At 41.3% G+C, this 11,566-nt stretch overlaps 1 protein-coding gene across 1 annotated transcript; it reads left to right on the top strand.

Moving 5' to 3' along the window:
- Positions 1-2,553: 2,553 nt before the first annotated feature.
- Positions 2,554-11,325, top strand: MINAR2 (membrane integral NOTCH2 associated receptor 2; the record flags this gene model as incomplete). The annotated part of the gene is made up of 3 exons (XM_080575159.1): positions 2,554-2,718; positions 9,933-10,178; positions 11,029-11,325. 3 exons carry the CDS (start codon positions 2,554-2,556, stop codon positions 11,206-11,208), a joined length of 591 nt encoding a protein of 196 aa, XP_080431285.1. The 3' UTR covers positions 11,209-11,325.
- Between the last annotated feature and the right edge of the window lie 241 nt (positions 11,326-11,566).

The raw sequence follows: 11,566 nt of genomic DNA, 5'->3' as shown, positions 1-11,566 counted from the left end.
AAATATTAACCAATAAACTTAGTGTGGGCAAATGCAAGGTAGTACAGCTATGGAAAACAGCCTAAGTTATGCCTACAAGGTACTGAACTTGGAGCTGACAGTCACAGAGCTGGAAAAAGATCATAGTGTCATTAGCTATTGTAGTCTTCAGTTTTTGAACATAAGCAGGAGAAAAAGCCAAAGACTGTATGTCATCATAAGAAACTGCATCATTTTTCCCATTTTTGGAACTGTGGTGTACCCACAGTTCAAACCCTGCATTCATTTGTAGTCACTGCATCTCAGTAACCATGTAGTAGAATTAGTCAGTGATACATAGAAAAAGGCAAAAATAAATAAAAAAAATCAAGGAGATGGACCAGGTGGCTTATGGGATGGAAAAAGCTGATACTTCAGATTGGAGAGTGAAAGGTTGAGATGAGCGTTATCAAGTTTTAAAAAATCCTGAAGGTGATAGATATGCTTCATGTGGAGCTCTTGTTCACAAAACCCCGCAGTACAACAAAGATGACTTCCTTGATAAAACTGGTAGGGAAATTAGCATAAAACACATCAAAGCAAGCACTTCACACTGATGGTCATGAGGTTCTGAGTCTTGCTTTTCAGAAGATTTGAAAACAATTAGACAAATTAATGGGCAAGAAGTCCATAAAAAGATGCCTATGAAAAGACACTCTAGTACAATACAATAATAAATAAATAAAATAAAATAAAATAAAATAAAATAAAATAAAATAGTACTGTGGATTCTGGGAGAGTAGAAGAGACTGGACTGCAGAAAGTTGACAAGTAGACACACTATGCCCAAGTAACACCTCTTCTTGCCATTTAAAACCACAGTGATTCTGGGCTGGGATCCCCCTAGCCCAGTCATGCTTTTGTTATGTTCTCACATCACATCTAATGAAATTAAGTAGTATCAGCAAGTAAATTCATACAGTAAATTCACCATCTTGTATGCTAGAGTATCACAGTATCACAGTATCACAGAAAAATCCTGTCTTCAGCAAGAAGCTGGAAAGGTACATATATTCATAAAAGAAGGCATGGTTGTACATGTTAGGTATTGTAGAACACTAGTTATTGCTGTCCTAGGTGTCCACAGGGAAAGAGGGGACTACATGTCATTTAAATCTAAAACATAAATTCATGGTAGTCACTAAGGTTATGCTGTATAAGTGTGATACAGTGTTCCAGGGTTTCATTACATTAGGGGAAAAAAAGTCTAAATTAAACTGCACATTTCCCAGAGGCATGCATCCCCAGGAGCATCTACCTAAAAGCATGGTGATTACTGCCTTTTTTGTGGCTGTTAGCAAATACTGTAATTGGAGTTTCTACTGGAAAGGCAATGGATTAACATTTTTAAATGAATATGCTGCTAAATAATTGCTAATACATGCATGCAAGGAAAAATCATGAACTTTCTATACAGATAAGAAAGGTTTTAATTCATATGTATATCAAATTAGTCATTTATTGCATTAGGGCCTCACGTAAGTAACAAAAAAAATCTACTTTTTAAGTTTTCTTTTAAAATGCTAGAAATACAGGGAAGCAGATTGATTCTATGATTTAAGTACAAAGCTAAAATTGTCATGGTCCCCTAATTCCCAGCACTTAATTTGATACAAAATAGGCTTTCCTGGATTTCAAATAATAAGCTTTCAAAAAACTATCTTACGTGGCTCTGTCATCAAAAATTAAGCATGTCTTACAGAAAAGAAAAAGTCTGAGAAAAAAAAAAAAGTAACAATAAATGCTCATATTAAGGAATGTCCATGATGAGAAGAGGAATTTCACTAGATGAAAATCAAAAGAGCTTCATACTCCTAAAATGCTGATGAAAGTACCAAATCTCAAAATAAAATAGTGAAAGTTAAGGGACTGACTCTACACCATTCAAGTCACTAAGAGTTTTTCCATTCACTTGAACAGAAGCAGAGTCAATTCCTTGAAAACTTCTGTTATCAATTACTTGAAACAAACTGGTATTTCCCAGAGTCAGGAATAATTTGCTGTCAAAGAAATCCCTGAATATGAAGAAGTGCATGTCATAGCTGCCGTGGTGAATGGTACCAACCCACAAGGCATGGTGAAGCCTGTTAGTGCTGCCATGGAGGAGGAGGAAGACTGGCTTTGCACTGGGAACTGCTTCTAATTTTATGAAAAAGAACTTGCTTTGAAGTGCTGTAAGCTTGAAATTTTTGGCAGGTCACTTGAGGAAGTGCTGGTATGCATTTAAGTGTCTCATGCATCTACTCACTGGTACTCGGTTAGCTTTAATGAGCACATATGTATCTATCAAAATAGACCTTGAACTTGAAAACTTAAGCTAGGCACTTAAAGAAACATGTCCTGTCTGCTCTGCCACTTCTAAACAACCTTTTATCAATGGTAGATGATATAAGTGAGCCTGACACCAAACAGGGGTCAGATACAGTTTCAGGAAACTGTCGTATCCTTCTTCACATCATTAATAATAGAAGGAGCGTGCACAGCCAGGAAGCAGAAGCTTGGGCTGCTTTCATTACTACTCTACAGGACAGAAACATGGACTTCTCCGTTTTGCCAAACAACAACCATCCTGATAAATTTCTACAATTGGAGGTGAAGTCTTTAGTGAAAAACTCTGCCTATCTACAAGCCAGCCTGGCAAAATTCCCAGAAGCATCTTTACCTGGAGTGCAGCAGTGGCACAACAGGGTTTATTTACAGGTAAGGTCTAACAGAGTCAGATTTTTTCCTGATTTTTTCTATGCTGTTTTGGGGGAACTGGAGGCAAATGATGTGAGCTTGGCATTTCAGCTGTGGATTCAGCTTCCCACATCTCTGAATCTGCACTACTAATATCCCTAGGAGTTTTCCTATTGACTTCAGTGAAGATCAGGCTCCAAAAAGACAGTTGCTCTCTTCAGTAGTAAGGCAGTCCACCTAATTTACTTCAGTACGTTAGGCTTTATGTTGCTTGTGGTAACATTTTCATAGCATTTCCCAGGAAGCCTACTGGAGTCAAATACAGATTAATTGTACTAAGGGGCTAATGGGACACCCTCTCTGAAGAAATTAGAAGTATGAGAAAGAAGGGAAAAGAATATCAAAGGAGATAAAAAACAAACAAACAAACAAACAAAAAAAGAAAAACAACAACAACAAAACAACAGTGGACTTAAATCTGAAATCCAGGCCACATCATTCAGTGAAAAGGCACATTAGAGGGAGCAATAGAAATTCTTGCTATTGTCTTGATAGCTTGTATATGTCTACACAGTTCAGTGTAGCTTCTTTACGTTGCCTTGTTTTAACTCCTTCCTCTTTGACCTTGCTGTCATCCTGACAGATGTCTGTGAAAATTATGAAAAGCAATGACTATGTTAATGCAGGTTATTATTATGTGGAGGTAGCAGCAGTTTCATGGTAAAAATGCAAATGCACACTGCCTAGCAGAGGCCCTGGAGCCTGCAGAGGAGACATTCATATCTGCATCAGAAGCAGTACAGCTGCATCAGCTCACACCCCTCTGGGCCCCACTTGCTACGCACACCACAGCACTCTTTTCCTGCTGCCCGGGGAGCCCCTCGCCTTTCTCCACCCCTAGCCTGAGCAAAAGCTCCAAGGTCTGGTTCTTGTCAAGGGATAGAGACACATGAAGGTGGCTGGGGGGCTGCAGAAGGGTCTGCATCCTGAGCATCCTTGGGGTGGCAGTCTAGATTCCCAGGGCAATGAGGAACGGGAACCAAAAAGCCAATGGGTGTGGAAGGGGAAGAGGAAGAGCCTTGAGGTCTCCCACAGCAACTTCCAGTTCAGCTTCTTCTTTCTTGGCCTCTTCTCCCCATCAGCTGCCCAGACCCCTTCCCTCCCTCCCAGAGACTGCTCCTATTGTATGCTCCTTGCTGGCTCACCCCCACAGGGGGAAGCTGGGGGGAAGAAGGGGGCAGGCAGGGGGGGTCCCACAGTTGCTGCCGTCTCCCATGCATGGAGCCTTCGCCAAGGGAAGGAGCCTGCAGGATCCCAAACAATGGGATTGTGGAGCAATGCTGGCCTCGCTCCCCGCCCCTCCGCAGCCCCTCTTTTGTGCAGGACAGAGGCAGCCACACACAGAGCCGCCTCCGCAGCGGGGATGCTTTTCCTTATTGTTGTTGAACAGGAGGCACTGAGGCTGGGCCAGGGCTGCAGCATTGTGGGAGGACTGGACCATGCGGGGAGCCGTGTGCCTTCTGCTCATGCTCTGCCCTTCACAAGCAAGGGGGATCTTGGTGAGAGGATGAGGAAATGTGGAGGGTGGGCATTTCCAGCGAAATTCCTGTACTGGCCACATCTCTCAGAAACACAGCTTGTAACACAGTACGTTTATAAATGTTGAACCTAGGGCACAATCTATGTTTTTAAGTGCAATCATTATTGAATGCAAACTGTCCAGATAAAATTCATTGTGCCTTATTCTCTCTCCCTTATGAACTCGCCTCCTCTTTTTCCCTTTTGCTGACAATCAAATAAAGGGAAAAGAACTGATGAGTTCCAGACGTTAGAATAAACACGATGGCACAGTGGAGAACTAATGGCACAGGAATAACATGTTTTGCTTTAAGATGAGAGAGCTAATGGGGTTAAGGGTTAGTTAATTCAGAAACGGAAATGGGGAGGTTGGGGGGTGGAGGGTGAGGGAGGGGAATTCATTTCAGAACATATGTGCGTGACCTACAGGCTCCCAGAATCATTAAACCTTGAGAGTAGCCGAAATTCCTTGCAGAAATTCATTTTCTTTAAGAAACTGTTGCTGCTCAGGACTCCTTGCATAAAGTGACTGCTCGGTGGTGTATCTGTGGCCTCTTCCAGATCTTTGTCGTGAGACCATTCAAATTCAAGTGCACTTAACTACTTGTGTGTTTTCCCCACCTATGTTTTAAAATATATTTCCATTTTAAAAAGCAGCCTGTTTATAACAACAACTCATATTTCTGACCAAAAAGTTGCCACTTCTTCTCTTTACTTTCCTCTTCTGTGTCAGGCAAACTGAACAGCTTCCCTTCTCAGTTTATATTTTCATCATCTACTTCAAATAAAACAGACCATAAAGCGCTTCAGGAATCTTGGCCCTTCCTTGTGAAAAGCAGCATAAAAAGCACAGACCGTTTCTTCCACAAATGGCTAGCTGCTGACTGCTTTCTGATTGCCCTGAGAACTCCCAGCCCTGCGGGATGCTCTGCCCACAACACCTCGAGGTGCTCATAGTACAGCGGGTGACTGATTGCCTGTATCTGCACCTGGGAGCAAGCTCATCCCTCTCCTCCAGCCTGTCCCCTTGTTTTCTGCCTTTCTCAGACTTCCCTTTCCTGCTTGAGCTTTCCCCTTTTCCCTGTTTCTGGAAGAGCATTTTGTCTTTGAATACTGTGTCACTTCTCATTGCTGCTGTTGCTTAGGATTGCACAAGTCTGAATAACTTTTGGCCTGCAAGTATTACAGTTACCATGCTAACTGCACTGCTCACCCCTCCTGGTCTCTCATCTGAGTGTAATGCCTGTGTCTTGCCTTTTTACACTTCTCGAGGCACTGGGAGAGGAGATTTTTACCTCTTAGCTAGGTGCTTGGCTAGTCACTAGCCTGTCCCTTGGCCCAGACCTGCATTACATACTCTTTCTCCTATTCTTCCCTAGATATCTACAACTGGCTGGAATCAGAGACCAGCTGCAAGGCTGGCAGGAGCTTTGGTCGGACGCCATGCAGCAGTTTTTATACATTGTACTCACAGCCCTGCAGACCTCCATTAACAGCGACAGACAAAACAGCTTCCTTTAAGTAAATAATTAATACTGGGGTAGAAGTACTCTTGTTGCTGCACTATGAAAAGCATCAGTATGAATGCCTACTTTTCTCTAAATTGTCCAGGGTCCTTTCATGCCAGCTTAAGTTTTTACAGCCACCTACTGATCTGCTATCCATGTCGGGTGGGTCCCCAGCTTGCTCTGCAGTACCCAATACTGCCTCGTGTCCCTGACAAGCATGTCAGTGGCCCTTCAGGTCTGTCGAAAAGAAAACTTGTATTCTTGGGAACCCTTAATGTGTGCTGTCTGCCCTTTTGCTTTTTGTATGTACTCACATAGCCATGGTTACTGATTGCTCTCCTGGTTATTTTTCCACAGCATCCCACATAAGATCCCCTCATAAGATCATCCCCCTTTTCTTTAATTGACCAAATGCCTTATCACAGGAATCCTTGGGTTACTACCTATCAGCTTTCTGTCTACCAGACCTTTCGTCCCTACATCAGACAAGTGCCCTTCCTGTTGCTGGGAGAGCTCTCCAGGGTGTGCTGTGTGGCTTCTGCAAAACAGAGAGTTATAATTTTAAACAAATCACTTACAAATATAATAATTGCCCTGCTACCCACTTTCATGGGGATTGAGGACGTTGTTACAAAACAACTCCTGCAGTTTGCGGTGGCCCTAGATTTCTGAAAGACTGCTTAGGTAAAGCTGTCAGGCACAGCTGCCCACAGACAGCATTTGTCGCTTTCATTAAGTATCAGCCTGTCTGCAGCCAGTAACCACAGCTTGCCATGGGACATAGAGAGCTCTCATCGTGGGGGAATAAAGAAAAGTTTGACTTGCACGACATAACATTCTTTAATCTTTTGTTGATGTTGTTGTTGTTTGGTTTTGATGTCTCTTCTTTGATCTCCTCTTGCAGGTAGATTGGCTTTGGACCAAGGCCTAGCCTTAGTTCTTGGTATCTTGGTTTTGGTGGGTCATTACCTTGGTGCTTGATATCCCATATCAAAGACAGAGGACAGAAATGTTTGACTTTCTGTTTCAGTGGTAACAATCACAACAATAGTGGCAACAGAAGGGTAAAGTCAAGATAAATATGAGATTAAAATACTCCTTAACAACATAGATTACTGTGTAATTTACAGTTATACATATTGTCAAGTACTGATATGTATAATTTGTGTTATGAAATAATCAGCAAGAAAAGCCTACTGAGAAAGCACATCTTGATCCAGGGTTGGAACTAGCTTCAACTCTCTATAGATCCTCAGGCTTTTCAGAGCATCTTCTTCTTATGCATGTCAGCTCTCTGGATCTGACAAAGAGGGATAAACTGCTTGTGGTGAGAAATGAGTTATAAACAGCAAGAACTTTCTTCCTCATGAGTTATATGTACATCAGATGTAGTTATATGTATGCAAAGATGAGTATTTCTCATCTTGTTAAATGAGTATTTCTTCAATATATTTCAACTATAATTTCTTGGAGTTTTTTATAACTACTGCTGCTTTGAGGATTTGCTGTTCTCTTCATTTCAGTGAACTCTAATATAAATTTCCTTCTATCAGTTCTGATTTAGATCTCTTCCACCCCCATTTATGCTGGCTCCTCAAGCACAGTGCATACAATATTAATTCTTTAACACACTTAAGTACTGAAGTTTACAATACTTTCATCTTTCTTTGAACATTGTTTTTGTGAATAAGAATCAAAACATAGAAGTCCATAAAAACTGCTGATTGTTTGAGTCTTAAAAGAAATGTATTTCTTTTGCTTGAATTAATGCTTGGATTCATATTTTTATTTTCTAACCTTATTTTCTCTGTTTCTATAAATGCATACGTTTCTTGCAACCTGCTTCATGCTTATCTGTACTATTTATTTGACCTATGCTTTCTTTTTGTCTGTGACTTAGTTTTTTCTCCTTCTGTTTCCCTAAGTAGTTTCTAGGTCATATCTACTCCAGAAGTTTCATAACCAAGCCTTTGACTGCATTCAAGTGTTCTCTGATTAACGTCGCACTTCAGTGTTTGTTCTCCAGACCTCCCGCAAAACATGTCGTACCACAAATTCCAGTCCAGTTCTCACAGTAAATCTCTGTTGCTCCTCCCATCGTATTCCTCCCTACCATTAATTCAGGACAGCACATTCTCCTGTTCTCATGCATCGCTGCCCATGAAAAGCAAACTAGTCTGGAGGGAAAGGGCATAAAATTTTGTCACAAAGAACTCTTTTTATGAACAAATTCTGCATCATGCCATCTTTTGCAAGTTTTGGAGTTTGTTATTTAAAACAGCTTTAAAAATTGCCGTCAAGTTGCATTATTTTCACAATATTTTAGCCTAGGGAGACCAAACATCCCCTGGTGAGACAACTCGCCTTCTTCAGCAAAATGTTCTTCAAGTTCAGCTATCTAGCAGGCCTGAGGGAGGCATCATTAATGTCATTGACAAATTTTAAAAAAGAAATAAGTAAAACAAAATAAAATAATATGTAGTCAGAAAGAAATGACAGTTAAAAACACCAGCTCAGCTGAAATCTGGCCAATACAATCCAGAGGGCTTCAGTGCCAGCTGTAAATGCAATGCAAAGAGTAATACTGTCAGGGGACATGTCAAGCCTAAGGAATGACATATGGAAATTATGAACTAATGGAGGAACTGGGACAGCACTGAAGATCCGCCCACCTACTAATGATAATTATTGATGGGAAATATTCTTAGTCACTTGTGATGATTTAGTGATAAGAGTGCCAGCATGATGCTTTCTACTACGGTTTCTTAGACAAAGCCTGTTTCTTTATCTTCTCCTTTCCTTTCTAAAGGAAAGCAGCTCCACCACTTCCTTCTACACCTTCCTGCCCCACACGTCCTGTTGTGTCTGCACAGACCCAAGTTACAGAGCTCGTGATGATCTCTAGCAGCTGGCTTCCACTGACAGTGGATCCACCAGCTTACCAAGGTGGCAGGCTGTTGCTTGAGCAGAGGAAGCAAGCAGTTTGCTGTCAGTTTCGAGACCGGTGCTGTCTGATGGGGGAACCAAGCAGCTCCAGAGGCAGTGTGAGGAGAAGGTGGCAGCCCCATGCTCCTGCTGGCAGGCCTGCCTGGGCAACAAACCAGGCCATGACCACCCTTGTCTCAAGACAGGACAGAGGTGCTGGTGGGGAAGCATCATTTGCTAACAAGGGGAGCTTTGTGTGCTGTGGGATGGTGCTGTAAAGGCAATCCTGAAGCACAGGACAGATACTGGTGTGAGAGCACGGCTGTCAGAAACAGCTCTCTTAGGAAGCTGAGGTGCAGCTGGAACCACTCATCAGCAGCAGATTAGTTCCAAGTCTCGGCGACAAGGTTGTGGTGAAAGACAGTGTTGAACAGCTTGAACTGTAGAGCTGGATAGCCTTCCTGCATGCAACTAGAAATCAAAAAAGAAGGCATCTGCAGTCTTACTAGCTCCCAAATAGACACTTAGCAAGGTTTTAAGGAACACCATTTGAGTTCTTCAAAAAGCAGATCCCACCAGGCTTGTTGCTCCTCCTCCTTTGCTACCCCCTCTCCTAAAGCGTCTGATTTAATTAATATTGTGCAGGGAAACTGCTTAGGTATTCAATTACATTTGAATTTTGACAGTGTCTGACTTGAGACTTTCCCTCAGTTACATGTCAGGCCCCTCTGACATCCTCACATGTGTCTAACATGCAATAATGTGAACAGAGCTGCAACTTGCACCCACTGTTAGATGTGCAGCTCCAGTAAAGCCAGTCAGTTACACATCATCACTGTATGTGTCAATCTGTTTTGTGTTTACAGCTCTGCTTCTGCATCTTACTCATTTGGTATCTGTCAGATCTACGAGATCCACTGCTGTACACCACGGCACCATTTTGCTAAAATACAGGCTTTCTTTCAGCAGGTATAATAATGCCAGTTTCTATTTGCAGAAAAGTTTAATGTCCACATTGTACCCCCATGTTTTCCACAGAAGGAAGAAATCTGCACAGAGTGAACAGTAAGGCTCCCTTAATGCATTTTTGCCAGAAGAAGAAAAATTGTTGCAAATGTAATTTTAAAAATGACTCTATTATATTACAAATAACTCTGGGAGGGGACCTGTGTCATAGGTAAGTGAAGAAGAAGGTCAACTTCTGCTCTAACTTGTGCATTGCAGAGAGAAAAGAAAAACATCACTGAGCTGCCTGGCTTGGAACTGAATGGCATCAGCCAAGAAATGATAGACAAAGCCCTTGGGAAACACATTACACCCATGACCCTGAAATCCACAATCAAGAGCAATCCCCTGTATAGCGATATCCAGGTGGATGACGACCGGGAGGAGAAGAAAAGGACACCTTCCTGGACTGTTCAGGACTATGACAGACATTCACTGCATTCTAACTTGTCCAGCCACATAAAGGTAATGTACTGCTGCACTGCATTAGTCACATGGATTGCTATGAGCTGTGTGTGGACACAAACCACCATGCAGCGTGTTTGGTTCTTTTGGTAGAATTCCAGAAGTAAGTATGGACAAGCTTTCCTGTACAGACATGACACTATCCTGTGTGTGATCAAAAAGAGAAGTCTACATACCTGGTTAGATGTCAGGAATTTTGGTTGAGCAGAACGAGACTTCTATAGCTACAGAAGGTCTTGAACCACAACACCCTGTTACTGAGTTTCCCCTTCTATATAGGGCAAATCTGTAAATCAGGTACTTAAACAATAGATGGCCAATTTTGTAACTTTTCATATGGCTGTTTATAACATCATTCTGTTATCAGATAATGTATATTTTCTCAGCCTTATTCACACCAGGCAGAATCCTGCCCATATGTGAGTTGACACAAATCAATTTTAGGGTTACTTTTTTTTTTTCCTTTGTTTGTTTGTTCATTTGTTTGTTTTTGCCATCCCCTGGTTTTGGAAAGGGACCCTGATCTGCATTTGTAAATCAGCATCTCTTCTTGAGAAGGGCAACATGGTTTCTTCTTCTTCCTTTTTTTTTTTTTTTTTTAATCTCAGTGGCTGGTGTCCTACATTTGGTTCCTGGCTGAAAAGTGTGGTTTTAATTTTCCCCAGTGGAACATTTGCAGCATCTGGCAAGTAGTGTAACCTATGTTCAAGTGAAAGTCTCTTGCATTTGTGTTCTGATGCTTTAATTCATTAATCACTATCTGATGAAAGCCAAAATACTTCTAGCTATGTTCTAATGACTTTATGTGCAAGACAGAGGAACTGAGTTCATTTTCTGATTTTTCTTTTAGGAAAATCCTAATGATCTCCAGTTCTGGATGGGGGATATATATACTCCTGGGTACGATACCCTGTTAAAAAAGAAAGAGAGAGAAAAAAAGCATTCCAAATGTTGCCGAATCATCCTGCTCATGATACTAGCTGTTTGCATCCTGATTACCATAGTCACGCTCAGCGTTTTACTTAGTTAGTACAGCCAAATGCTGTTGATGGGAGTTTTTCAATAAATATTTTTATTAAGCTATTCCCCTCCCTTGTTTTATTTGAATTCCAATTTTTGTCACAAATACAATTTGTTTGACATCACTATTTTACAATGTTCCTGTACCACATAAGGAATTGATCCTGAAAAGATACAAATACCCTGAGCATAGCAGAATGTCTCCTTATGGGTAGAATTAAAAAAAGAAAATTATAAACATGCTACTTCTTATAATGCCTTATTCTTTTGACCAGTGATTTGGTTTGATGCAACGTCAAACAGTTGATTATTTATTGTAATAAATACCTACCCTTTTTATGATAGCTATTATTAGAGTGTAATAGCAA

This window comes from Anser brachyrhynchus (genome assembly GCF_964034855.1).
Source record: "Anser brachyrhynchus genome assembly, chromosome: Z".
NCBI lineage: Eukaryota > Metazoa > Chordata > Aves > Anseriformes > Anatidae > Anser > Anser brachyrhynchus.
This window is presented reverse-complemented; position numbering and strand designations above follow the sequence as displayed.